The sequence below is a fragment of the Coffea arabica genome, chromosome 6e (assembly GCF_036785885.1).
Source record: "Coffea arabica cultivar ET-39 chromosome 6e, Coffea Arabica ET-39 HiFi, whole genome shotgun sequence".
NCBI classification, from domain to species: domain Eukaryota; kingdom Viridiplantae; phylum Streptophyta; class Magnoliopsida; order Gentianales; family Rubiaceae; genus Coffea; species Coffea arabica.
Genome location: NC_092321.1, coordinates 14,379,783 through 14,407,651, shown reverse-complemented (window position 1 = coordinate 14,407,651; position 27,869 = coordinate 14,379,783). Strand labels below are relative to the sequence as shown.

Here is a 27,869-nt window from a genome sequence, read left to right as displayed (position 1 = left end):
TCTCACTGGGGCCTCGTTAATGGAGCCCGATATGGCGAGAGTCCAGTGTTTCCTACGCCAATTGGTTGAACTTGTATGCTAGCAGGTTTGTTTGGATTGGGTTTTATTTTTCCAAATTTATTTGTTTACATCATTATTATAATTTTCAATACATCTTTTTACCTTCTCAATTACTTTTTTATCTCACATGCATCACATCACAAAAAGTGTTACAGTGAAAATATCTCTAATAATTCACAATCCAAACAGATTGGTTGGGAAAAAAAAATTTTTTTTTTTTGGGTTGAAGTTGTAAAATCTCATCTGATATGTTTCTTGAAATTAATACTAACAAATGCATTATGTTTGATTGCATTTTGTATTTTACTTTCCTTCTTTAATTGCATTATTGAACATGGAGAGCATGATTGTACCTTAAAGTACTACACTATAATGCCTAATTGGATTTAATCTTTCTCATATTTGTGCCATGTAGATTTTTTTTTCTTATACGAGAGGGTTTAGATGCATACTAAACATGCTTTATTCAAATTTTGAATGGAAATTATTTGTCATGCATGAGTAATTGCTAGTATAAAATAATTTTACACTTATGACACAGGAAAAATTAATGCTATTTACAACTAGTGATTGACACTTATATGTGCCATGATTAAAAAATTATCTTCCAAAGGTAATGAATCCGGAGTCATAGTTGATGATGAATCATTGTACAACTTACTAAATTGAAGAGGGGAATAAGAATGTAAATAAGAGGTCCGATTTCGAAATCTCTTACTTACATTATTAAAAAAAAACAGAAAAAAAATATTTTTAATCTATTTGGGACAATTTTACCCTTAAGATTGGGGTAATAAATGAAAGTTAAAAAAAATGATACTGTGTGTTTACATCACACACTGATAGTGTCCCTTTATCTGTTGTATAAATATTTATCCATGAATAATTATGCTTCAATACCTTGTCAGCTGGATACAAACGACGGATAACAAGGGACGAGGAAGCCATTTCCTTGTGTGCACAGGATCTAAGTAGATGATGGCAGTAAAAGTATTTATTCTTGGATTGGATCGGAAGCGACTAGCTAGACATGAAAATGATTAGGACATCATTTTTCTTACCACGCACGCAGTTTATCTTGCCCCAATGATACGTAAAAGTCAAGCAACGCCCAGAAAAGTCGGCCATTAGGTTTATCAGCAAAGCATCGGTTACGATTTTCCCAAATTGTTTTTCACCACAAAAAATAAAAAAAAAATTCCTACTTGAGAAAAGGCAGAAGCCAGCAGAACTTGGATGCAAAAAGTCTTCAAGAAAAGGCGTATTCTATTGAACACAAAGGTTGACTGGCTAAATCGCGTTAAAACCAGCAAACCATTCTCGATGCACAAGACTACCAGAGGCGTGCATAGTTTTGCAGAAACCAGCTGGAAATCGAGCTGTTACTTTGGATAATATGTGGAAGAAGACAAACTTGCCTAACTACGTGATTTCGGGCAGCCCTTTTTGATCGAGCGGTTTCTTTTTCGCTCGAGTGTTTTTGATCTGTTTGTCTACTGACTGCTACCATTTTTTTTTCTTTGATTTTATGTTTCTGGTTTCATTGGTGGGATATTGGCCATTAATTTTTGAATGGTTCAAAGAAAATCACGAAGCCAGCCCTTTTTCCTAAGTATATATTAATCCTGGTTAAAGCAAAAAGTTTGTACCCAATAATAAACATTTAGTCGTCACGATTTCAACTGTTGAAGCTGTAAAAGCTTGTTTAGGTTACATAGCTAGTGAGATTAGGCAACGGATCATAAGGAAAAGCCCTAAGAGCTTAGTTTATCTCAAATTTTGATAGAACTTGACTAATAACAAGAGACGACTTCTTGGGGTGAAATGATAACTTATATGAGCTTTGGTTTTTGGTCAACCTTATCGAGGGTGTTGCTGCTACAGAAACTTTCACTCTAGTAAGTTTCTGGTCAAATTTCCCCCAAACAAAAAAAAAGAAAAAGAAAAAAGAGTTTCTGGTCAAAACTAATCAAGGAAATGAATTCGCTCTAGTGGAAAAGCGCTGGTGCGAACAAAATCAGAAATAAAAAACGCGCAAAAATCCCTTCTTCTATAGCATTTGCCCTTATCTTCTTCAACCGGCCCTTTCCTCAACTCTCTTTCTGTACTGCCATTGCCACATGCACCTACACAAATTGCGAAACACTAATATGGACTTATTATGTATTTCCGAGGCTGGACCCTGCTGATGTCTGTGGAAATATCCACATCAACAAAGAAAGAAGGAGCATGGAGCTAAAATTTGCTTGAATGCAACAGCTATAAGCCCGAATATTTGAGTGTTTTACTTTTCCTCTATCCAAAACAAGAAAATCTAGCTTTAGCGGTCCAAGCATAGGTACGTGCAGTAAATTAGTAGTCACTAAACCAGGTGAATTCTCCATCAAACAAATAAAAGATAAGAGATTTATGTTGAGTTATGACAACAAGAGTTGTTGGTGAGGGTAGTTCCTTTGAAGGTAGAATGTTGTTAATCAATTGCAATAAAAAATTTTAAGATTCAGGTATTTAGTATCATCATTTTGTGCTGTTCTTTTATAGTCATAGTCGCATATTGCAGTTGTCTCATAAAATCTTTAATGTGTCTACAAACTATGGTGACCGCTTCCTATATTGTACTAGCTAGCTATAGGTGCCAAATCAACCCATTTAATTAAATTTACCCATATCCGCATATGAGAGTATGGGTATCTTAAGTTTTTGTATATGGGTATAAATGGGTTATCCAATAATACCCATTTAATAAATGGGTATTATTGGGTAACCTATCAAACCAAATTAACCCATTTAGAATTGTTTTTCCCCAAATCTCCTCTCTTCCCCCACCCTTTTTTTTTTTTCAGATTTTTCACTTTGTTATGATGTTAACTACTTTTGTTTCATTATTATTGTTATTTATTGGTTTTATTTTATCATTTTATTTTCTTTTAATTTGTTAACTTACTCATTTTTTAGCATTACCAATTTATGATAAGTTTTAGCCTCTTTTCCTACAATTCCAAAATGAAAATTTAAATTTACGCATGAAAAAAATATTAGGGGTTCAAAATTTTTGGATTAAGTTTTTATGTTAATTTTTATAGTACTTAATTTAAATTTTTATATTCTTATTATTCAATTATTAAATAGTATGTAATTTTGCGACATAGAGTACAGATAGGAAAAAAATTGATAATTAGACTTATTGAACATTATAAGTAAATATTTAAAACTAATGATGGGTGCAATGAGTGGTATAAATTGATAACTTAGTTTGTAAAAATGAATTTAAATGAGTTTACAAAAAGTTAAAATAAATGGATAATTGGATTACCCAATTCATTTTTTGACTTACCCATTTATACCCATCTAATTAGATGGGTATAAATGGGTTGACTCTAGGGATGTAATCGAGTCGAGTCGAGCCCGAGTATTGCCATACTCAAGCTCGACTCGACATGCAAGACGGGTGCTCGAGCTCGAGTAAGTAGTATTATTGGAGCTCGAGCTCGAGCTCGATGCTTGCTCGCAAAACTCGAGTTCGACTCGCATGAGCTCGAGTCAATACGAGCCTTATCAAGCTCGATCGAGCTCGAGTTAGAAATTTTCATTTTCTTGATAATTTTTGAGCGAAAAGACATTATTGTCCTTTAAAATTTTTTATATGACTTGAAACATTTCGTAAATTCAACAACTCTTTTGGGTATAAGGGTAATTTTATAACAATAATATATTAAATAATTAAAATTAAAAAGCTCGATAAAACTCGACGAGCCTTCGAGCAATGCTTCTAGATGCTCGAACTCGACTCGTTTAGCATATCGAGGCGCTCGAACTTGACTCGAACTCGGTCAACCCGAGTTCGAGTCAAGTTTTTGACCACTCGCGAGCAGCTCGGTTCGATTACATCCCTAACTTACTTATACCCATTACCCATTTTACCCAACCCAAACCCGCCCAAATCACCCATTTTGACACCTCTATAGCTAGCTTGTAATTTATGATAATATGCAAAATCTTGTCTCTAATGCTTCCTCATGTGTATATATTTTCCCCGCTTTGTGTGTATGATGATTATCCTTTGTTTATCTTTCCCCAATCCCCAATTTAGTCTCTGTGTTATTCATGCACATGATGGATGATGTACACTTTTTGCTAATTAAGCACGAACTTAGTTACATACTATGTGGTCCAACTGTGATATTTCAATTATGTATGTCGACTTTTGCTGATTCCATGCTTTGTTCTTTCCACAAGAACTTGTTCACTGCAGGCACGGACACACCTTCCAGCGCTATCGAGTGGGCGCTTGTGGAGATGCTGAAGAATCCCAGCATTTTTGAAGCGAGCACAAGAGGAGATGGATAGAGTCACTGGGAGAAACCGACGTCGGATATGCCTAAGCTTCGATACCTCCAAGCTATATGCAAAGAAGCATTTTGGAAGCACCCTTCTACACCGCTAAATCTTCCTCGAATTGCATCTCAAGCATGTGAAGTAAATGGGTACTACATACCCAAAAACACTAGACTCAGTGTGAATAGTTGGGCAATTGGAAGAGATCCTGATGTGTGGGAAAATCCGCTAGGTTTCGACCCTGATAGGTTTCTCAGCGGAAAACATGCAAAACTTGATCCCCAAGGAAATGATTTCGAGTTGATTCCATTTGGGGCCTGGAGGAGACTTTGTGCTGGAGCTAGAATGGGCGTAGTGCTAGTGGAATACGTACTAGGGACGTTGGTGCACTCATTCGATTGGAAACTGCCTGCCGAAGTGATTGAGTTCAACATGGAGGAAAGTTTTGGTTTGGCTGTGCCTCTTAAAGCCAAGGTTAGTCCAAGACTGGCTCTAAATTCTTATTCAGCTTAAGCTCCTTTGCCCGTGTCCAAGAATTTCAAACAATCAATCTGTTGCCTGTTGGTGGAGAAATGTATGCATGTATATGGATGGATATACAGGGAAAAAAGAACGCAACAAATTAATGCTATAACTCACACAGACTACCTTCTAGCCCACTTGTGTCCGTGTCTCTATGTACGATTGCGTGTTTGAGATATGTTTAGGTGCTTGTCATTTTTATCCAGCTTGTTTCCAGCTTCCTTGTTTTGAGATTACTCGTGTACTCGCTAGAAGTCTAAAGGAGATTTTTATTTTGAAGTATGGTTCTGGATGAAACTTGGGAGCTTGGCAATTTTGGTTCAAAATCCCAGAAGCACAAGAAGAAGGAAGGCACAAAGAGGAACGAGGCTTTCCCTCCGGTGTCAAAGTGTGACTCCGATATCTAAATTTAACTTTTGAAGTGTTACTTCGATACCTAAATTAGCTTCTGAGGTGTTAGGAAACTCGGTTAAGGAGAGTTGTGATGATTTCTTATTACCTATTTATACTGGGTGAATAGAGGTGCCCATCAATTTTGTATACTTGTCAGGATTGTGTCTGCCTAATTGTGAAGATTCAATTTCATAAGTAGGACTCAACATGAACCACACTCATTTACTGTTTACTGAAGCTCCGTCTGTCCATTGTTGCCGCACCAAATCAGATGGTTGTACATTGCAAGGGAAGACGCATGATCATTTGACATCCAAATTTTTTTCCAATACTAGGAATAGTTTAAGCACGTGATTATAATATTCTAAAATATATTATTCCTTAGATACTAATTTTTTTTTTTTTTGTAAAATTTTGATCATCAACATTATAATATAGTATTTTTTATGTTATTTATTTTCTTAAACTAGCTACTTTTAAAAATTTTATTGAATGGAAAGACACAGAAAACATTTCAATGTAGTTAACATGTCTCGTAGGATTGAATTTGGAATCATGAACCAAACATTTTTTTTTTATTTATAGCTTGAACTATAACATATCAAATATTGATAATATCATGTTTTACCAAAATTATTGTATATTCATGATTTTATTACTTATAAATCAAAATCATTACAATTTTTTTTATAAATGAAGAATAGAATTAAGCTAGAAAAATAAACATACATGTAATTTGAATTCTTTGTATTCTTTTTATTGTTATTTTTGTCGATAATGGAGTATAAATAATCCACCACGTAAAGTTTTTTTTTTTTTGACTTGTACATTATCACAATTGAAATTTCATAGATAGAGATAGTTGTGGTTTTTCCATTTTCCTTTTCTTTTATTCATATATTTTTTGCGCAATCCAATTCAAAGCAAAAGCAATAGGTCTACTTTTTTCATATGAGTACAATATTTTTGGTTTTAGTATCAGTGTATTTGATGGTCATGAAATTGGAATGAGAATTGTGGCTAATTAACAATTTTAATATTAATTTTTAGTATATTGCAGTATTTTAATTTTTTCAATTGTTAACTTTTTACCTATAACCACTACCATTATTGTCAAATACTAGAATGCATTAAATCTGTCTAATTACAATTGTCATCATAAATGAAATTTACTTAATTTTAAAGCTTTCCATTTCATAACTGCTACCATTATTCACTAATATTACAAATACAATAAATATATGTAATCATTAGAAAAAATAAGGGTATTTTGGGTATCAATGAAAATAATTTGGATATGATTCTTCATTTTAAGTCTACTTTTATAATAATCCTTATTTTATCATTGGAGATGGCTTTTGCCTTGATGGATGGATTTAGTTTGCTTAAATTAATACAAATGAAGCATTACTATATTGTTCCCAATAACAATGTTTGTCTTCATCTGAATATCAATGATTTGAATATTGTCTTTGATATTATTTGAATTATATTTTTAACTTTTAAATTCATTTGCTATACACTTTATGTCATTTTATGAATAGTTTTCAATTTTTTTTTAAAATTTCCTTATTTTGAAGGGTTGCTATTAACGGTCATAATGGTTTGTATAGTGCTATTTCCGATTTTATTTTTTTCCTGTTTGATATTACTATTTTCGTTATAAAGGTGTCATAATTTTTTGTATATTGAAATTCCATTTGTGCGATGCGAAAATTCTTCTCCTTCTAAATTGAATGTGTACAACTTATATAACTCATCCAAGAAATGTTTATGAAATCATTATGTTTCTTAAATCATTTAACTATTTGTATTTTTAAGGAGACTTCTCTTGCTAAATCAATATAGTATGATGCAATACACTGACCTTAAAAATCAACAATTATTTTCTTCTAAGCCACCCATAATTAAAATTATACGAAACTTTAACCACAAATTAAGAAAGTCATAATTGAAATACCAAAAACTAATAATATCATAAGAGTGCTTACACTTGTATTCCAAATTACCAAAAGAATGCTTACACTTGGTACCCCAAAGTACCAAAACTCATGATACTTTTTATATAGTAATGAATTTTCAATTCTGTGAATTTTTGGTTAACGCCAATCGCTTTCATGTGTACATCTTTCCATTAGAATCTGTTTGTTGTTGGGACGGACACGTTTTCAAGAGTTATAGAGTGGGCGCTCGCGGAGATGCTGCAGACTTCTAACATCCTCCAGCAAGCACGAGAGGAGATGGATTGAGTCATTGGTAGAAATCAAAGACTGTCGAGTCAGATATACCGAAGCTTCTATACCTGCAGGCTATACGGAAAGAAGCACTTCGACTGCACCCTTCCATACCCACAAATGTGCCAAACCCTGCTTCAATGTTACTCTGTTTCACCCCTTTACGTAGGTAATTATCCTGCAGATTTTTTGACAAAGAAGCTGGGTTTCAAGGGAAATGTCTAAAAATGTCAAAACACCGCCAAGAAATTTGCAAATCTTCAGCTGGCTAACAAAAACTATGAGCAAATGATAACCTGTCACTCGATTGCATCACATAAAGAAATATGGCATCTTTGAACACTGCAGCAATGCATAAGATGACGAGGCATACATACTTCCACGAAAAACAACTATTTGATACACATCTATCTTAAGATTTCGGCCAGAGAGGAGGTCATGTGATTGTCAATCTAAGCATGTCAGGTCATAACAGCAAAGGTGTCAAGAAGGCAGTTTACAAATAACATGGCATGTGAACATTTTGTTTATAAAATACCAAGGCAATCACCCTTTTACAATTACACTTTGTCATGAAAACAACATGGCATATGAGAATTTCTTTTATCAAACCAGAGTAATTGCCTTTTAAAGGTAAGCATTTTGTCATGTTATGAGAACATTATTGCCTCAAGGCAGTCGAAGGGACGATTCCTCTACATGTTTAATGCAGCACAAAAGATAAATGTTCAAAGCCCAAAAGAGATCATGTATGAAATGCCACCACATTCGAACTGACAGAAGATTGGGCATATCTGCAAGACAGTCCCAACCTACAGTACTTCATTATCAGTTTCACTTCTTCCTCAATTGGTGTATCCTTTCCAAGGACAAGAAAATAATAACGGCAGACTCACAATGAACATCAACATAAGGACCAAACAAGCAAAACCAGCTGACACACTTTATGAAAAATATCTCAACATTAGAAGCCATGTCGGCCCTACTAAGAAATATCCATATAGAATGCTTAACAGACACGAAGATATTTGTCTTGTTTCACCTTAACTACTCCAGTGATGTTAGTCTCCAGTAACGTCACATCATATTATTCTTCTACATGATGCATATGCAATTGGATTTGGTTAACATTATCAGTAGCAAATTCACAAGAAATGGAAAGACATATATTAATGGAAGAAGCAAAGCCAAACCAAAAATGTATGTAAGGCTATCAGGTAAATTCTTCTTCCAGGAACCACTATATCCCCATTCGTTAGTGTGATGCTCACATAAAGACCCAGGCAAAGGAGGGCATGAAGCAGTCCACAAATAACTTTTAGGGGCACAGCAGTGTCCCAGGGAACCACTTAAGCCCAATTCTTATCGTTCTCAACTTAAAGAACAGTCAATAAAGCAAAATTGGTGGGCACAATCAATAAAAACTGGAATTACCTGATGTCAAATCCTAACCTGTGTTGCTGATATAATGATGCTTTGTAAGATCAATAGAGGCATTCAATATCTTTGCATTTAATTTGATGCAGGATGATTCCACAAGGATGAGCTGGCAAACAGTCTGTACATCCCAGTTGCAAGGATAGAAAACTCAAGCTAATTATAGAAAAATGACCATGTCTAATGTGAACATATTGTTTGTTTTAGCCTTTCATAAACTGCAGGGCCTTCAGGATGCTGCTCTACGTATGTCTTGATGAACAACTTGTCAGCAGTTGCTAGCACAGTGCTTAATGCGAGATTGGGCTCCACAGCACCCTGGTCCTTAAGCCAATTATACATTGTAAGCCTAAGTTTGATCCTTTCTATCTTGTAGGAGATGCATGGTGGAAACTTTCTTAAAATAGACACAGGATAGCCCAAATCGTTTACAAGAAACTCAATCTTTGTCTCAATGGCATCCTTAGACAGATTAAGGATATTTGGAGATTCTTTGACCATCTCAGCAACATCCTTTTTGCTAAAACCAGCATTTACAAAACAATCAAACCTCTCTTGAAGATTCAGTCCCTTCCCTCGAAATAACTTGAGTGCTCTTTTCATTTCCTCCGAGTTTTCAACAAATCCAAGGTCCAATAAGAATTCAGTCTTCATCCTCCGTGATCTTAGCTCTTCCTCCTCAGCTGTCAGGTTTGGGAGTCGCTTAATTTTCTTTCCAACAACCCAGTTCTCCATTGCTTCAGGACTTTCCTTCACGATTTCACAGAGCTGATCCTTTGTAACTCTCAAAGCAGTCAGCAATGTTTCAAGTTTCTTTATAGTACATGAACCTAGCAATATAGTATGTGAACAAACTATCCTCCCAACATCTAGCATAGCCATCTCAATTTCAACAAGAAAATTATAGCAATGCTTTAAATTCCCCAGAAACTTTGCAATTGGGATTTGTGGAAACTGAAGGAACGTACTGCATATCTCATCTGGTCTCAATCCAAATTTTGTCAAGACCCCAATCAGCAATAAGGCATTGGATCCTGAATTCTCAAATATGAGTTCTGGATGCTTTCGAATTAAACTTCCCAACTGCTCCTCACTGCAACCCATCTTGCCAAGCAAGCACAAAATCTCAAGCATTTGCCTCCAATCATACGAATTTTCTTCCATTAAGTGCTCAATCCAATCAAATGCAGGATCAGCACTCCTCAATTTATCTAAAACATCAAAGAACTCCAGATTTGCATCCCCAACCAAAAGATATGGACTTGAAAGAACAGCTCTGATCACAGTAGATTGACTCAGCCCCACCTTTTCAAAAGAATCAATCTTTTTCTGCAGGACCCCCTCACCGTATCTGAAAATCTCAGGCACTTCCTTGTAAAATTTTCCTACCTTATTCCGTGCAATACCGTAATTACACAAGACATGATAGTTCTCCAGCAAAACAGGATCATCATTCAAGAACATCAGTTGCCTTGGAAGCAACGTAGAGTACTCAGAAGGTTTCAATCCCATACTCTCAAAAAATGGTTCAAACTCGTTGATAGGATGGTACCTAAGAAACCGGGTTATAGACCGCCCAATCTCAGCCTGATTATCCACTTTTCCCAACAACTTCCTGAGAAAGTGTGGTGAATTTCTACTCATATTATCAGCATCAGTAAACAGCAAGCTTCTAGTAGAATGCAAGTAATCTAACAAAGCAGCTTGGGCTTCCTTTTCAGCAGCAATTTCCATCATCCTGGCCTTTCTTCTACTATAACAGCTAAAGTTTTTGGCAATTTGGCACGACCCAGTTCCCCAAATTGCCCAAAAATTGCTTCTTGATACTCTAAAGTTGTTATTAACAAAACCAATAGAAACCCATTTGACAATGGATGGTTTTCCAAGTTTCTGCAAATGGGCCAAGACCATTTTTCTTCTATAATACACAGAGAATCAAAATAGCAACAAATGCTGACTAAATAAGTGAGGAAAAAACTATTATTCTAACTAATAAAGCATATGTTATTTTGCATGGGCTTTATTGAGAAGTTGCATACCTCAAGTTATGCAGAAGTTTTTGATGCCTTTGGATGATGATGCAGAAGTAGCCATTAGAGGAGCAAGGAGTTCATTGACACCAGCAGACAAAAGGGGTTTTTGTCTCAGGGGAAGGGTTTTTAGGCTCCGAAGACGAAAGTGCTTACAATAACGTCAAACTCAAGGTTATTAAGGTAAATATGGACTTTACGCAAAGGGCATTGCAAATATTGGGTTTTTTTTTTTTTTTTTTTTTTCAAAATGTATTTAAACCAATTAAGAGGCCGTACATTTTTCACACCTTTTGACTTTGACTTTAGTGGCCAGAAAAAAGTTTTTTGATATTGGAAAATTTTCGCATATTTTTATTTACCTTTTGAGTACTCTGGAAAACTATTTTAATTGAAAAGTTTTTGTGACAAGCTTGCCATTCCGCTCCAAAAATAAAATAAAATAAAAAGTTGTTTTCTGATTTTCTAACCTTCGAAAGCAGCCTAAAAACTTAAAAAAAAAACTCCAACAAGGAAAAGGTTACCAAATTTTTTGGTTCCAGTTGGATTGCTATTTTTAATTTTTTTTTTTTTGTAAAAATGCACTTTAATGATTTCATGGATATAAGTTAAAAAGGTTAATGGAAAATGTGTCTATGAGAAAAGTAAAAAATTTTCCTTAAAAAACTACATTCCAAATAACATCTTTTTTCAGTGAAACAATTAATACAAAATCAGTGTCATGCAACGTAAAACAATTAATATGCTCTTCTTGTCGAAACCTTAAATTTCACCCTTTTTCCCATTTTTTTTTAAAAAATTAAAACAGAAATACTTTCTTCTTACTTTTCATGTATCTCGAATTCCGTTTTTGGAACCTAAACAAAACCGAAACAAATAATACAAATCTCCAAATTGCTTTTTCCTAACTTCAGATCAATTAATAAAGCAAATAAGAAACTCATTTTCCGTTTGGATTAGCCATTTTTTCAAAAACAAGTTTTTCAAATATAATGTTATAGTAATACATAATAACTCAAAAAATATCTCATCCATATAATATATCAAAAATTTCAAAAATTTTTTATAGTAAAAATTTTTCATATACACTACTACAATAAATTTTTTCAAAAATACCTCCAAAAACAGCTAACAGAGGATTAGCTGTTTTTTGGAGTATTTTTGAAAAAATTTACTGTAACAAAATTTCTATAGTATATTTTAAAAAATATTTTGGGATATTTAAGAGCAGAAAAGTTATTAGAATATATTTTGGAATATTTTTTAAATATTAAAAATATTTAGATTACTTTTTAGAGTATTTTTTTAAAATTTTAATATAGTATTTGAAAAACTAGTTTTTAAAAAACTCTTGAATCCAAACCTGAGTTTCATTATCTTTTCGTTTGGTACCATGGCAATTGTGCCACAACCAATACGCTCTCTTAGTAATCTCCCAATCTCAACATTCCATTCCCTCTCTTTTCAAGCCGCATATATCCAGCAGATGACTATACATACATATGTGACTAGTCTACCATTCAGCTTTCCACCGGTGGCCGGCGCTTCAGAAGTTTACCAGACTGGAAAAAATGGCGTCTAGTTTTTTGGTCCTATTACCGAGAGATACCTCAATAGGAAACGCTTGTATCATGGGCAGATTCTGATCATTTTCAGCGGCAGCAAGACCATTATTGGCATGCAATGAAATGTGCAAAAAGTTTGTTGTTCCCCGGCAGTAGAACTCAAGCAAATAAACACCATAACCGCATCCAAAAAGCAGACAAAACAAATCGAGTTGTATTGGAGGAAGAAAATCAGACAAAACCAAGGACAGCTACGTCTTTATCAAGCTAAGATAGATACAGAGATTAAATCTGCCACCTGTAACATGGCATCCTTATAACATCTACAACTACAAAAAATTTGTCCATTACAATAATTAGGTGCTGCAACAATAAAACATTTAATTTGCATATCCTCATCCAAGTTTGCTCCTTTCTCAAATGCAATAACCTAAGCTCCTGAGAACCTGGGTTAAAAGGAATACAAAAGGAAAAGAGAGAGTAAGACAAAATTTAACATGTAGCAACTATTTATTAAGCAGCTAATAATTCGTTAAGAATCCTGCAGGGGCCAAGTTATCTTAGGAATGTGCTTAGGAAAGGGACAAGGAATAGCAATCAGCTGGCTGAAACATGCTTACAATGAGGTTATAATCATTGCTTTGGCATGTAATACGGGTACCCTCCTAGTGCTGAAGGTGGAGTTGGAGGATCTTTCTTATGACCAAACTGGGGATACGAAGTCTGTGGTTGGCCTGGGTATGCACCAGCTCCTACTACAGGTGGACTTGAGTATGCAGTACCAGGATATGCTGCCAATGGTTGAGGATAAGCATATCCAACCGGATTTCCAGAGCCAGAATGAACATTATGAGGGGGAGGGTATGCAGAAGCCAAACCAACTGGTACTGGAACAATTGGTGATGGTAACTGTGTGTGCATAACTTTGCCTTTGTGGTTATCAGCAAGCTTCACAGTTATATTTCTTCCCTGCAACCATTTTGAAAAGACAAAATTCCTTCATAATAATCACTAACAAAGACATACACATTTCTTATTTACACAGATATTACATGCACCAAAAAGAGGGCTGCTGGTTTGCTACCTAGGGTAAATAATCATACAATAAAAACGATTAAAAAAAATGATATAGTGGCTTCTGTTGTAGCTCAATCAACACCATTCAAAAGTAACACTCAAAGAATTCACACTGGATCTGACTTCCCTGATGTACTGAATATTAATATCAGAAATAACTGTTAACATTTAAAATTTTTCTGAAAGCCTTTCCTCCGTTCTTCTGATATCATGTAGTTGTAGCCTGTCCAACCTTAATAGTTTTAATGTTAAAAGAGCTTTCGAGTATATCAGAGTAGCCAAAAAAGGTCGTGTCTTTGCGGGTCTAAGGATATTCATTCACAGCCACAGTAGCACAGAACTGATGCATCAATCTTTTCTTGCTATCAGTCTATACACGGAACGCGTGGTGGTGTGGTGGCTAATGCATGCAACTGTTAACTCAGACCAGTCTTTAACAAAAGTATCAAGCCCACAACTTTTGACATTCTAGATGGTAGTACAAAGGCATATATGGCATGAAACTCCTTTGGCTACTACAACCAGACTTCACATTAGCATTAACTTGAGAAAGTATCTTTCCTTGGATAACATCCTCATCTGCACATAACTACTTGGAGTACATAGCACAATGCATATGCTAACATATTTGAATCGTAATGCCCCTGCACATTGTCGTAAATCAGATTTTGCTCGGAAAGAGCTTAGGATTTGCTAATTTATAATACATTTTACTTCGAACATCTGATATACATCTAATTCTTACACATATCTGGCTGTACACAAACAGAACACCTGTCCTACAAGATTGAAAGTTAAAAGACTGAAATTTCAACTTCACCAACAAGAACTACATAACTTGCATAAGCACACAAGTCAGATATGAAGTTATGCCTACTCACCCCAAGCATCTTTTGTGGATCATCTATAGCTCTCTTTGCAGCTTCCACAGTTTTGAAAGTAACAAAGCCAAAACCACTGCATATGTACGGTCAGATTCATCACATTTTGCTCATAACAGATTCCCTAATTTTAGTAGCAACATAGAGATAGGAAGGTTTCATACCGTGATCTGTTTGTTTCCTTGTCATATGCCACTGAACCTTCTTCTATCTCACCGTGCTTTGCAAAGAAGCTCAGTAGCAATTCACTGGTAGTTTCCGGTGACAAACTACCAATATAGAGCTTTCTCTGGGCCTGATCAGGTGTAGTGCTGGAGCTGCTCAAGCCCTCACAGGCTAGGTTACAGACAGCCATGCGACCCTAAAACCAACAGATAGAGAGCATAAAATCAAAAAATGGTTTGTTTAAGTAACAGGCAGCACCAATGCACTAAAGTGGTCAATGCACTAATATTCAAAATGCATGAAATAAATGAGGTTAAAATCAAGTAGATCAGGATAACACGTCAATTTTACTCAATCTATGAAGACTTCGGTGATTACACCAAGTTTTATTGTTGCAAAATGGAAGCCAAAACATGAACTCTCCAGAATAGTCTCTCAGGAAGAATGAAGCAAGAAGTCTGAAGTCAAATTTTCAACACTATTGCAAGCCAGTTAAACTACACAACTATTGGCCAAAAAGTCAACCAATTTAACTGAGTAAAAGAGGGCTTAAAATATCACAGAATCAGCTATATGCAATGTTAAACATACTGAGACACAAACAAAACAGAAAGAGAAACACTCCATTTACTAAATTAGCACAACAAATAAGATACAAAGCTGTATTCTGACTTTGTCTCCTCAATTAGACAACTATAGCATTATCAACATAGCCTTAAGGCAAACCGAAAGTATGAGGCTAAGCTCATGCAGCTTTGCCTTTTACCCAAAAGAAGAAATTCTCCTCCTACTAGTGACATGTCTTTGCAAAATAAAATGAAGCAACCCCTCATTGCACGAAGATTGAACCCAGTAAACTATTAACTTTTCTGTCTTTCTTCTTTCCCTGGAAGTGTCAAATGCAACTACCTTATTACCTTTTGGTCTTTCCTTATAGAACCAGTTTGCAAAAACAGAAAGATTATTACAAAGCTCTCTCTTACTCACAATTGGGCGACACTTGAACTTGATGATGTAGATCACAGAAAAACAAAAGAAGCCAAAAGTTAATTTTTCAACTCCTTTTCCATTTTACCCAATAGGCAACCATAGCAAAGATCAGTGAGCCTAATGAAGGAGAATGGTAATTGCTTACATCAATAATTTTGCTTGGTGCTTTTAAAGCTCTCTGAGCTGACTCCATGTCTTTGTATGTGATGAAACCATAGCCACGTGATTTTCCTGTAGCTTTGTCAGCTATCACAGCACCCTCTTCAATTTCCCCATGCTCTTCAAATGCCTGAACAGTAACAACCACATGAGATTTTTCTGTCATTAAGCTTATTACTTTTGCTGGAAAGTCTTAAAGCCATTATGCTGGGAAAAGAGAACCATAAGCAAATAAATTTTCTCTTGTGATGGCCATGTCACAGGCAACTTTTACAAAGGGAACCTAAAACAAGCATACAACAATGCACTCACAGCACACAAGGTCTCTGAAGTAGTATTCCAGGATAAACCACGAACAAAAAGCTTTCGAAGGGCTGGATCTGCTCTTGCAACACTTCTAATTTCTTCAGCAATAAAAGGATATTGGAACCCTCTTCAAGCCACAACATGCAAACAAGCACACATGCATAATGTCAATTCACGCAGCATCCCACCAGGAGGAGAGCAGGATATGGCCCATTTGACCAAAGGCACATAACTCAAACATGCAAAATGAACTATGGTCAATATACAAGAAAAAATACACATAAATAGGAGATTAAGCACACAATCCATCAGCTCACTAACAAGAAACCTCTTAGAATTACCTATAGACAATTATATGCACATGATGCAAAAGAGTAATGCATAACAGATGCACTAAAAACAGGATCCTAAATGTGAATGGGGCAGAAGAATGGTTATTAAGTTGAATAGATTGAACAAAGGCAAAAACGCCAAGAAACACATAGATCAAGACAGGTTTTGAACATCTTTGAAGACAATATTTATTTTTCAAAGTTTCACCAGGAAACTAAGAACAAATCAAGCCATGTGGTAACTAATAAAGAACAGTACAATATGGTCCTTTCTTCAAGGCCTCAAAATTTCTTTTCGTCAAAACGTACCATTGGAAGTAAGGACAGATTGAAGAAAGATAGACACACTCAGACACCAATTCAGAAGCTAATAAAACAATTTCCAGAAGTTCCATTTGTGTCCAGAATATTATCTATGATGCTTCAAAGCAGCATTTTTCACATCAATCAAATATGACATAGTTCAACCACTAGTTAAATCCACAATGTTAAGTACCATGTCCGTACAGTCCACCACTAGTTAAATCCACAATGTTAAGTACCATGCCCATACAGGCTCTCTCTCCCTCTCCCTCCCCAAGACATCTAGCTATCTATCCCAAAGAAGTAAGAACACAAAACAGGGGAAAAAGAGAAGAATCTAAGTCATTGCATTTTTGAGTTTCAAAAACTTTTGAAGACAAAAGATGTAATCAATTCAATCTTGTTCTCAGTAAAAGTGAAAGACAGTGGTACCAAGCACAAGGTAGAAACGTCTGAGCATGTAGCACGAGAATGACGATCAATAGAGACCCATAGTAACTCTCTCTCTCTTCCCCCCCACCCCCCCTTTCCCAAAAATTTATAGACACATATGAAGAGTCCATCTAACCACAAACAAGCCCAGATATAAACATATACACATCCTGTTTATGTACACATTTTTGTGGGTAGGCAGCATGTGTCATGTTCAGGAAGTACAATGCCATGCCATACAATTTGAACCATACTTCGTATCCATGCATTCCAAATCTGGCCGCACATCAAGGAAAAAGTTGCACATTAAATAACTCAAAACAAAAGAAAATAAGAATTACATGTTCACCAAATTACTGGGTGAACTGCTATGAGACTAAGGAAGAAGCCACAAGGACTCATTAACATAGTCTAGGTTCTACTTGATTCAATTTAAAACTTATCCACATGTTCTGAATCAACCTTCATTTATAATCTATCGTGATTGCATAATATGGCTGCAGATTTCTTTCAACAAATAGAGACTTGTTTCTGCTGGCATTAGCTAAATCAACTAAATATTGTATCCATCCATTTATTACTTCATCATCTGCTATATGACAATTTTAAGTAGGGAAAAAGCATTTTTTTGTGCTATCATTTGTAAATCCAGAAGTTTTGTTCATAGTTCCTCCATAACTATTGTGGCTTAGCTTCATCTACTAGTTAGTGTTGTCATAGACTCTCCAACATTTAAAATGGCTAACAGACACAAAGTGATCCATGTACCTTCACCTAAAACTTCATCTGGCTTCCCAAATTCCACAAACACCTGCTGCAAACCTAGACTTTATCTTTGGTCCTTTAGGGCCAAAAAAATTTTAAAAACAAAATTAAAAAAAAATCTTTGACTTCTAGTGTCAGATGCAGCTAATTCTTAGCGATATTTTCAAATCACAGGCTTGCTTCAGGTGCACAACAATGAAAACAAACTTACAATTTAACTGTGCCCTAACTTCGGATGATCTGTTCTAATTACCCACTTTCCGGGAATGCATCAGCAATTACATGGGGCTGCAGTGGTTCCTCTACTGCTGCCTGTTCAGCTATCACTCTATCAAAAGTAATATAATTTCCAGAAGCAAAAACAAGCATTTACTTACCATGATTCCCTTAGTCAAAAGTTCACATAGAAACTTTGCATATCCTTGGCAGAAAATCAGGGGCAGTGTAATTAAAGCCTAAATGCTCCTCTACTTTTGGTTGTACTACATAAGATAACTTGACATTCAAAAAAGCAAAGAAAATCTCCTCCAAAGTCCTCATGCATTCAATTATCTCTCAAATTTACCACTAGTTCTGTCTCTGTCTTTATCTGCAGTCAAACGGAAACTTATTCATGTCATAGAAGTAAAACTGCAAAAAAAAGATGACAAATTTACTTCTTTCTTGCAATTGTACACCAAAAAAGGTTCTAAAAAGTCCATGTCAACGAGCCTAAATGCAGGATAAGAAGAGTTAATCACCAAAACCGGTTTCCAAAAGGACAGCTTAGTAGCCATGAAACCAACAATAATGACATTATTAGTTGGTCCAATAAAATTACTAACTTGAATGCAGCTCTCAGCCAAAAATTGAAAAATAAATAGATATAAGAAACTATGCCAATAATCAGGTTAAAATTGTCTGACAAAACTTGCATAGAAGCAATTTATACAATCCAATAAAAATTCATCCTCTTTGAATCAGAAGGGGCGAAGAAAGTCATGATATAAGTTCAAAGAAATTGAGCACACGATAATTCAAACCAACCCAGAAACAATTATAGAACCAATTTCACCAAAAAAGAATAAAGAGAAAAGCCACCAAACTCTTGTCAACTATCTCGAGCACCAACTGTTCGAAGAAATTACAAACAGAGCACAAAAAACCAATCCCACAAATATTCAAGTACCAGCAGCATATAGAAGCAAAACCCATAAAACTCACATAACTAAAACGCTCATGCAATTTAAAACTGATCACAAATATCAAAAAAAATGAGGAAGAAGAAGAGGAATTTGGGGATAGAGCATACAGTTTGACTAGGAGGTCAGTCAGTTGAGGCTTGGCTAGAGGTTCAAGCAGCGTGCGCAGCTCTTCTAGTGATGCAGATGAAGAGGAAGACAGAGATAAAGTCAGCGAAGTGGGTTGTGATAAATTCAGATCGAATTTTCCGTTGCCCAATTCCTCCAGCTTTCGCTTCTTTATCTCCTCCATCAGTTTATCCTCCCCTCCACTTGGTTCTTTCCCTCTTATTTTCTGCCTCAAGGAAAGTCTTGATTTTGCTTCGCCCGCCCGCTCGCTCGCCCGCTCGCTTTTTAAGACTGTGTAGTGCGTGTTGGTCTACGGTAGACTACCGTAGTCTTAGCTTGCTAGATATAGCCTATAGGGTACGTTACGTTAGGGATTTTAAAAGAAATACATTATAGAAATGAAAAAAAAAAGAAAGAAAAGCTATTTTGTAGCAAAAATTCCCTATAAATCCCTAATGATTAAAAAAAAAAGTGGTAAATAATACAGTTGGTGCAATTATTTGCACTTGAAATTTACCCCACGAAAAAAAAGAAAATGATCCAAACTTTTTAATCTATTTTGATTCTTTTGTGGCAATATATTTGTACATGGAAAAACATCTCTAATGTACATGCAAACTTACATGGTTGCTACACAGGTAATATGGTAATGGACTTTCCAAACTAAACTTAAGTTTTTATATAGAATTTAACAAAAAATAAATGTGCATAAAAATAAATTTGGAAAGTCTAAAATTTGAAGTGTAAGTCCCTCAATCAAAGTCGAATTTGATTAAGAATTAAGAGCTGAATAGGACTCCAAGAAATTGGAATGACCTAAAATGGTCGGTCACAATAGCAGCTGACACCAAGGCGATCACAATCGCAGGGATTTTCTTTAGTTCTAATTTCAAATTCCCTTGCCGTTAATCTTTAGTTACCTATTTATACTTCTTGTTTGATGGTGGCTGCTTTTTTTTTAAAAAAAAAAAAAAAAAAATTCCCCTTTCTCTTTTTAATTTTTTCTGAGTTCACTCTTCATTGTTTTGTGCATATTGTATTTACAGCAATGTCCTTATCCAATTTTTAGTGCTTTGGTATCAACACTTGTTATCAGGACAAATTTTTTGTGACCAAAGATTGCTATCTGGAACTTAGCATCAAAAAGTTGAAAACATTCCTGTGACAAAATCTCATCCTGTACACAAACTTGTGATCATTCAGCTGTGAGTATAAAACACAATCTTTTGTACCATATATAACTCAGAACTCCTCAAAGATTTCGATGCAATTTATGCTTATCATGCGCAAAATTTCAAAATCAAGAAAGACCATACACAAGCTAATCATCATGGATGTTCGTCAATTTTCAGACTTTGATTTGTTGTAATACAATCAATATGTATGTGAAAGTTCCTATTGCCTAATGGTGTGTAATTTGCTCTTGCTTTCCAACCAAGTTATGTTTCAAGAAAGCTCAACTCAAGGGTCCCTTTTAATTCCCCATCGTCTGAGTAGCAAAGTTGTGGGGCATTGATATCACTGAAGCAATTCTTTTCTTCTGCAGAATTCTACAAGCAGGCTTACAGGATAGATATTGACTTGATTATGATCCCATTTCATCTAGCTTATTTTAGATGAGAAAGGGGTACTCTCAGAATCTTCTGAAATCAGAATATCTACATTTTCAAGTGTGGTAGACAGGTAAGTGGGAGATGTAATTGCTGAATTTTGAGTTTCCAATAGGCTCTTTGCAGTTTCTTGCTGCTTATCAAGTATCAGTTTCAACTGTCTTGCTTGTTCTTCAATGCTCAACTGTAATTTGCGCTGTACCTAACCACACAAGGGCAAGAAGCTTAAAAGGATACTCAAGAATTAACTGTGACAGTATCAGTTGTAGAAGTAGAACTGCTCCTGATGGATTATTCCCGGGAAGAGAAAGATTCTTGTAGGAAATGCACTATAAAACTGAATTATGATGCAGATAGATATGAATATCTGTAAATGAGCATAAACAGTTACTGGATGTGTCATTTAGATTCCCTGATCTATAAGATTCTGCACATTTCCATCTCGTTAAGAAACTTAACAGCTGTAAAACGTTTTGTATTTTATCTGCTGTTTTAGATTATGATTATGAAAAGAGGAATGAGAAAAATAAATTTGATTTCTATCAGTACAGAAATTGTGAACCTCTTTGTTGGATCTCTAGCAAGTTTATTAATCTCATTAGAGTACCAAAATGCTACCTCTAATTGATCATGAAGACGCCTCTGGACATCCAGTTGCAGCTGTAACGCTTCCTTGAGTTGCATTCCACTGCCAAAAAAGAGTCAGGTTTCAGATGCTAAACATCCTCTCTCAAAAATTCTGGAGAATTGAATGCCGGAGTTTTAGTTTCATTACTGATGATCCATCGTTGCTCCATTTAGAGGGATTAAATGATATGAATGAGTAGGTTTCAATATAAGGTTAAGCATTACATCAGAGAGCTAAAAGAACATACTAAACAAAGTCTGGAAACCAAAAAGAACAGACTAAATTATATCATGGGTTCTTGCTAAGAATGAGTTATTACTTTTTTATGTCAATCTGTGCTGCATTGCTTGTGCAAGGTCCTTTGTCAGATTTTCCTGCAATGACAAGGATGATCAGTTTAAACTAGAATCAGTTTCGTAAATGCTGATAACATATGCAATTTAAGCAGAGATGCTTTCTAGCCCCAAAATTATTTTCTCACTAGCTGCTTCTGTAGGAGAAGACATTTAAAACTTCCTGTCTTCATAGCTCCAAGTTACCGGATGCAAATGTTTAATAGGAAAAGGATGGCAGGGGCTGAAACGGTGAATGTATATTGCTTGTCCAAGTTTACAAATGATAATCTTTATAAAGTGTTGGTTCAATAATTGATGTAAACCCTTTAAACCATGTTATGGCTTTGTCGAGATTGCAATACTGATCTTGTTATTACCAATTACACTGCAAATGAATAACCTGAAGCAATCTTAGGATCAAACATGACAACTTTCCTCACATATTGTGCAAAATTGTTTGTCAAGCGTGTACCTTCTGCAGATGCTGGGATGTACTTTGCATTTCGATATTTCTACAAAGAAAACAAATGAGAAAAAGAAGAAACCTGATTTAGAAATGGATACAGAGCGCAGAAATCAGCTTAAGAATTGAAGTCATCCAGAAAGAAATACCTGCAAATGACTTTTGACATGGAAGATGGTTAGTCCCTCCCATTCCATCAGCCTTAGTATTGCCTTGGGTGTAGCCTCTGAGTATGATCCAAAAGTTTGTCAACAACGATATGTTTCTTATAGACAGAAAAAGGTCTGTATTTAACGACTTACTGTCAGCACCACCAAGGTGGTTTACACACTCGACAAATCGATCATGAAGCTCCTGAGTCCATCTGATCCGTGTCTTGTTGGTTACAGCTCCTGCAGCAGAGGCAGGATTGGTGGAAATAGGAGAAATACATCCAGAACTTCTCCCAGACGGCTTCGCATTTGGGAAGTGGGAGTCGTACAAATTGCACGAGACCTGTGAGGACATTTCTAGCAACAATCAGAACATAAAAGAATTCGTGCTTCGCATCCAGAAATGAGATTATTCTTCTGAAAAAAACTTACTCCGACATCTTGATTTCTCTGAAGAGGCATGGTATGCTGTCTCTTATTGGGATTATCAACGTCACCCAACAGTTTCTTTTTGAGTTGCCACAGCCTCTCTTTCTCTGTAAGATCACTAAAGGGATGTCTATAGGATGCTTCTGAACTGATATATTGGCTGTTTGGGGTTTGAGAGTTTGGAACCGCTGGCAAGGCGTTATTCGCTGGGAAGCTGCAGGGCTCTAGCTTTCTTGGAGGTGAATCTGTAAATAAACAATTCTCAGATTGGTCATATGATGGAATATGTACATCATGATTAATCTTCGAAAGCTGGGTGCTGCAGGTGGACTGATTATCTCTGGCATCAAGCTGTGTTAATCCCATGTAAACTTCCGCTGCATAGAAAGCAGAAGCTGATCCAATTTGGCCCATAATGGTGCTAGATGAGTTATTAGGCCAAAAGTTTTGCCTCTGTGAGCCATCATCTCTGGCTGCTGACTGAAAACAAAGCCCCATGTCGGAGGACTCCGGCGGATTACCAAAACTATGGGGAAACCTGTATGAAAATTCTGAAGCATAATCACTTGTGTGTCCACAGTTCTGCAGCATTCTTTCATAGCTCCCAATCTTTTGGATATTCATTGATGGTATTATGATTATGCTGGTGAGATGCAACAACTCAAAACTTTGGACCAAGAACAGCAACAAAAGGTGAGTTCCACTGAAATTATCAAGACCAAAGTTGCAAGAAATAACTGTAGGGAATCGATCTTTTTTATTGACGAACTCCTTAGAAGAATAAGCTGTGGCAAAAAGGACAGAAGGCATCAACAAGAGCAGGTTAGACAAAAATGAACAGGAACCATCTGTAATTTCAGAAGTGGAGTCATCAAATTCATATATATATATATGCTAGAACAAGACTTCATTAATAAGATTTTTTTTTTTTTTTTTTTTGAAAAAGACTTCATTAATAAGATTTCTTGCTATTGTGTCAACAGCTTAATCTTTAAATTATTCTTTAAATGGATAAGGAAGGAACAATGATCTTTTGACAAAACCAATGCCAAAGCTTTTAGAAAATAAACAGAAAACAACTTCCTCCTAGGTCAAGTCTTACTTTAATAATCTATAGGAATGTTGTCTTTTCCATCAATTATAGTGCCACTCAATAAACTGATTCTTCCCCTCTCCACACCCCGAATTTCAATTCCATTTTCATCACATTCGCCTGGTGGCCCTTTAAAACTACTATTATCAATTGAAAAAAAAAATAAAAGAAGATATTTGATGAATTTTTACTTTCAACTGGTTAAAAGGGAAAGAAAAAATGCTCAGTTTTTGACAGCAGGTTAGGTTTTAGTTACCAACTTATTATCAGATATGGCTGAAGAATACAGTGCAGGGCATCTGTAGCTCAATAATTTCATCCGGAAGACTGGCATATGTTCAGTGATTTAATTATTCTTTTTATTATCCACTACTGATGCTTATGAAATTAATAATTCCATGAAATGCTGGCACATATTCACAACTCCAGAAGACTTATTAGTTATTCCTTAGAATTTAGTGACGACTGATGAGGATGAAAAACTTTTTGGTGACGAAAGAAAAAAAGAAATCTGTGCTACCTAATGTTATCAGAATCCTAGCTTCTTGCCACTAGTTGCAACTCATAAAGTAAGTGTACCTGAAAGCAAGAAGCTTGAAGAAAAGAAGCCAAATTTTAGGAATTCATTATCTTGAAACCAAGCAGTTTTCAAAATCTCAAGATTCCAAAAACGTGCTTGGGATAGGGAAATGAAATGGGATTTCACTTTCCCAAAGATAGATATAGGAATCAATTCCTAACATGCACTGCCAAAAGGATACATAATAAAATCATAAGCCACTAAAATGACTAGTCATACGCCATGCAATTCTAATTACCAGGTTCTACAACCTTCATCCAGGCCTCAACACACCATTATTTCAACAAGGGCATTTTTTTTTTTCTTGATTGAAATTCATCCAATTGTCAGTTCTTCGTTTTCAGTTATTGACGTTATTTTCAGCAACTATTATCAATTTAGCATATGCTTATCTCTCCTGCACGTACAACTTGGCCAAGTTTATAAGGTATAATGGTTCGACACGAATTCGGCAGCCAATTTCTTTGGACCGATTAACCTAGAAACCACCATGCAATGCAGCTTACAAGATATACAAAATGCAACTCTTTTATTCTCATGCTAACCAAAAGTAAAGTATTTTTCTTCATGCCTTAATTTAATACCATCAATCATACTAGCTAGCTAGTAATCCATTACTAAAATCTCTCAACGTGGAATCAGGAGACAAATCCATTGCTGTATATTCTCTCATATCCTTCAAGACAATAATACCCGTCTATATATGTGGCTTCATTAAAAAGCTTTACAAGACACAAAGAAAGCAAATGATCATGCTAATAAATTAAAAGACTAGGACAAATGAATTTTGTTTGATTATATAACCTGCATATAGAAATCTCCGAGATGGACTACGTTTTCATCACGCTGCAGCAAGAATAACTGAATAAAGTACCCCTCACCCCCACCAAAAAAAAAAAAAAAAAAAAATCTCTGGATATCATTAGTAGTATATATATCACTTAAATATGCTGTTAAAAGCTTGTAGCCCTTGTAGAGTACAAAATTATTTCTCTGCCACGTGTCTTGGGGAATCATGTTATTGTTAATGCAGCTGGTATCGATTGACAGATAAGGAGCCTAAAAGCCTCGACGCTTTGTAGATATCAGCATCTGAAGAAGACATGAGAATTACTTACCCAAAAATAGATGACATGAGAATCAATGAATGAAACCTTTCGGCCTGCTCGCACCAACCGGTAGTCAACAAAGGCCATACTCATCTTAACTAGTCGTCAGATGATATATATATAAGATAGGGAATGATGTTCAATTTTTTCGTTCCCAAAATTCTTTGTATCAAACTAGGCTTAGATGGACAGTTTGTTGCTGTCCTGCCCGATACAATTTTGACGTTTGGCAGCAGTCTGAAAAATGAATTTAAAAAAAAAAAAAAAGACAGATGAGTAAGATGTAGCTTTCCATTGTAAAAGAAACAAAAAGAACAAGAAAAACTCAACAGGGTCAGAATCATTTACAAAATAGTATCCAAAAAGTGTTTTTGTGGTGTAGCTAGCCACCAAAGGTAGATGCTGGACATGTATATATGTTGCTCATTCCCTGCCATTGTTTGTGCCATGTAACCGGTGTCATACATTTTTCAAATATATTGGGATAAATACGTTTACATCCCCAGAGATTCAGAATATCAAACGAACTATGTGGTTTGACTAAATTATGTTCTAACCCCTAACCCAACTGATCGATGGAAGAGCGTAACCTTTCTCAATCCATGTTCCCTTTTTAGCTATTATTTTTATTTTTTTTGTTTATACTTTGTATCACTGCCATCCTTTTCATCTTTATTTAGTTTGACAATAAATTTGATTTGGTAACTTGGCATTTGGCAATTTCAATGCAATAATACTTACAAAAAAAAAAGGAAAACAAAAAAAGAGAGAGAAGATCTATTTGCATAATAATGAGAATTCGAGATGTATTAAATGGTTATGTAGATGGCAATTTACAAAAAAAATAGTGGATTATGAGGCGTAGAAGAATAAAGGTAGGAGGGAAAGTCGGAAAGAGAGAATAAAAGTTTATTTTGTGTGGTAACCGTTGCTTTAGAATGAAAGATTAGTTATAATAGTGGGGATTTTTTTGTAGGAATTATTTATAAGTGAAGGATAATATAGTCATTTTACTACATGAAGGGAGGTTAGTATAATTATTCAAATCTGAAGGGAGGTGAGTGAAATTGCCAGAAACCTCAGGGGAGGTTTTCTGAAATTATCCCAAGCCTTAAATCAGCTGCCCTATGTAAAGGTAAAAAGCTCCCAACTACATTGAAACCATAATAGAATCTGTAACAGCCTCAGCAAGAGGGCAAGACTTTTTTACACTCCTAGTGCATACGTTAGTGAGTCCAAATATATGTGTCATATATGTAAAATTTAAAATTTGAATTTAAAAGTTTAGTTCTATTTGAATTCAGATTTTGCATGCATCAAACCTTATAATATATATCAATATAGAAAAACTAAACTTAATTCTTTTTATAATACCTTATGAATGGTACAGGCCTAGAAATGCAATTAAATTTCCAAGCCACGAAAAGGTGAAAATGTTGTGCAAATTTCATCTGTTATGCTGACACTGCTGACAAAGTGGAGCGTTTTACAAGGCGTTGAACCCTAAACGACGCAACAGATCTTCTGTCCCACACTCTGTGCCACTCTCTATCCCACTTTTTATTATATTGTTATTTCTCCTTCATAAACATCATGTTTTAGTTCTTTTTTATTTCCTTAAGATCCAATAACTATTAATTCAGTAATACACAAAATTTAACAAACTCAAAAAATCAAAATGCATAAAAAATGAGATTTTTTTATATATTTTCTGTTATATTTTTTAATTTTCTATTATATATTACTTTTTTGAAACTGTTGTATTTATTTTTTACTGAATTAATAGTTACTAAATCTTAATGAAACAAAAAAGAAATAAAACACGATGTTTATGTAGGAAAAATAGCAATATAATAAAAAGTGAGACAGCAAGTGACACAGGGTGTGAGACAGAAGATCCGTTGCGCCTAAACGATGATCTATTTATTCTAAGGCACGACATGGAGTTGGAGGCAATACAATACAACAACTCTATACCACCTTTTTATTGAATCTCCTAATAGAATTTCATGATTAAGTAATCAAATAACACCTTTTCTATTGTTTGTAAGGTTTGGAAACTCCCTTTAATTTAAACCAAAAAGTAAAATCACACCTTGTATAATATATCAAATTGGGGAACGTCATAGTGTTTCAAAATGATCATTCCAGAGAAAACTTGCCGTCGCTGTTTTGAAAACAAGTTGAGAAAAACT

At 35.2% G+C, this 27,869-nt stretch overlaps 3 protein-coding genes across 6 annotated transcripts; all 3 read right to left on the bottom strand.

The window, feature by feature from the left end:
• Positions 1 to 7,246: 7,246 nt before the first annotated feature.
• On the bottom strand, positions 7,247 to 11,179 carry LOC113694910 (transcription termination factor MTEF18, mitochondrial). 4 transcript variants are annotated; one of them, XM_027213824.2, is made up of 3 exons: positions 11,021 to 11,179; positions 8,979 to 10,899; positions 7,247 to 7,722 (listed from the first exon to the last, which is right to left on the bottom strand). In XM_027213824.2, the coding sequence occupies exon 2, from the start codon at positions 10,890 to 10,892 to the stop codon at positions 9,162 to 9,164; it is 1,731 nt and encodes a 576-aa protein (XP_027069625.1). In that variant the 5' UTR covers positions 10,893 to 10,899; positions 11,021 to 11,179; the 3' UTR covers positions 7,247 to 7,722; positions 8,979 to 9,161. The 4 variants fall into 4 exon arrangements, with proteins under 4 accessions (XP_027069625.1, XP_027069628.1, XP_071911492.1 ...); XM_027213827.2 differs by having other exon boundaries at positions 8,979 to 10,871; XM_072055391.1 differs by having other exon boundaries at positions 8,979 to 11,179.
• Positions 11,180 to 12,807: 1,628 nt separating this feature from the next.
• LOC113697443 (UBP1-associated protein 2C-like) lies at positions 12,808 to 19,594 on the bottom strand. Its single transcript, XM_027217057.2, has 7 exons — positions 19,278 to 19,594; positions 16,161 to 16,281; positions 15,835 to 15,978; positions 14,699 to 14,895; positions 14,535 to 14,610; positions 13,197 to 13,545; positions 12,808 to 13,022 (listed from the first exon to the last, which is right to left on the bottom strand). Exons 1-6 carry the CDS (start codon positions 19,457 to 19,459, stop codon positions 13,210 to 13,212), a joined length of 1,056 nt encoding a protein of 351 aa, XP_027072858.1. The 5' UTR covers positions 19,460 to 19,594; the 3' UTR covers positions 12,808 to 13,022; positions 13,197 to 13,209.
• Positions 19,595 to 20,513: 919 nt separating this feature from the next.
• On the bottom strand, positions 20,514 to 24,685 carry LOC113697596 (uncharacterized). The gene is made up of 8 exons (XM_027217277.2): positions 24,565 to 24,685; positions 22,896 to 23,677; positions 22,614 to 22,806; positions 22,461 to 22,537; positions 22,321 to 22,360; positions 21,833 to 21,887; positions 21,504 to 21,573; positions 20,514 to 21,087 (listed from the first exon to the last, which is right to left on the bottom strand). Exons 2-8 carry the CDS (start codon positions 23,514 to 23,516, stop codon positions 20,878 to 20,880), a joined length of 1,266 nt encoding a protein of 421 aa, XP_027073078.1. The 5' UTR covers positions 23,517 to 23,677; positions 24,565 to 24,685; the 3' UTR covers positions 20,514 to 20,877.
• Between the last annotated feature and the right edge of the window lie 3,184 nt (positions 24,686 to 27,869).

Coding starts and splice junctions, on each gene's coding strand:
- LOC113697443 (XM_027217057.2), bottom strand. CDS start 19,459: ATGGAGGAGATAAAGAAGCGAAAGCTGGAGGAATTGGGCAACGGAAAA. Junction 16,282..19,277: donor ACTGACCTCCTAGTCAAACT/GTATGCTCTATC, acceptor TGTGGCTTGAAG/AGGGTTCCAATATCCTTTTA. Junction 15,979..16,160: donor CTTCAGAGACCTTGTGTGCT/GTGAGTGCATTG, acceptor GTTACTGTTCAG/GCATTTGAAGAGCATGGGGA.
- LOC113697596 (XM_027217277.2), bottom strand. CDS start 23,516: ATGAATATCCAAAAGATTGGGAGCTATGAAAGAATGCTGCAGAACTGT. Junction 22,807..22,895: donor AGAGAAATCAAGATGTCGGA/GTAAGTTTTTTT, acceptor ATGTCCTCACAG/GTCTCGTGCAATTTGTACGA. Junction 22,361..22,460: donor ATGTCAAAAGTCATTTGCAG/GTATTTCTTTCT, acceptor TTTTCTTTGTAG/AAATATCGAAATGCAAAGTA.
- LOC113694910 (XM_072055391.1), bottom strand. CDS start 10,892: ATGGTCTTGGCCCATTTGCAGAAACTTGGAAAACCATCCATTGTCAAA.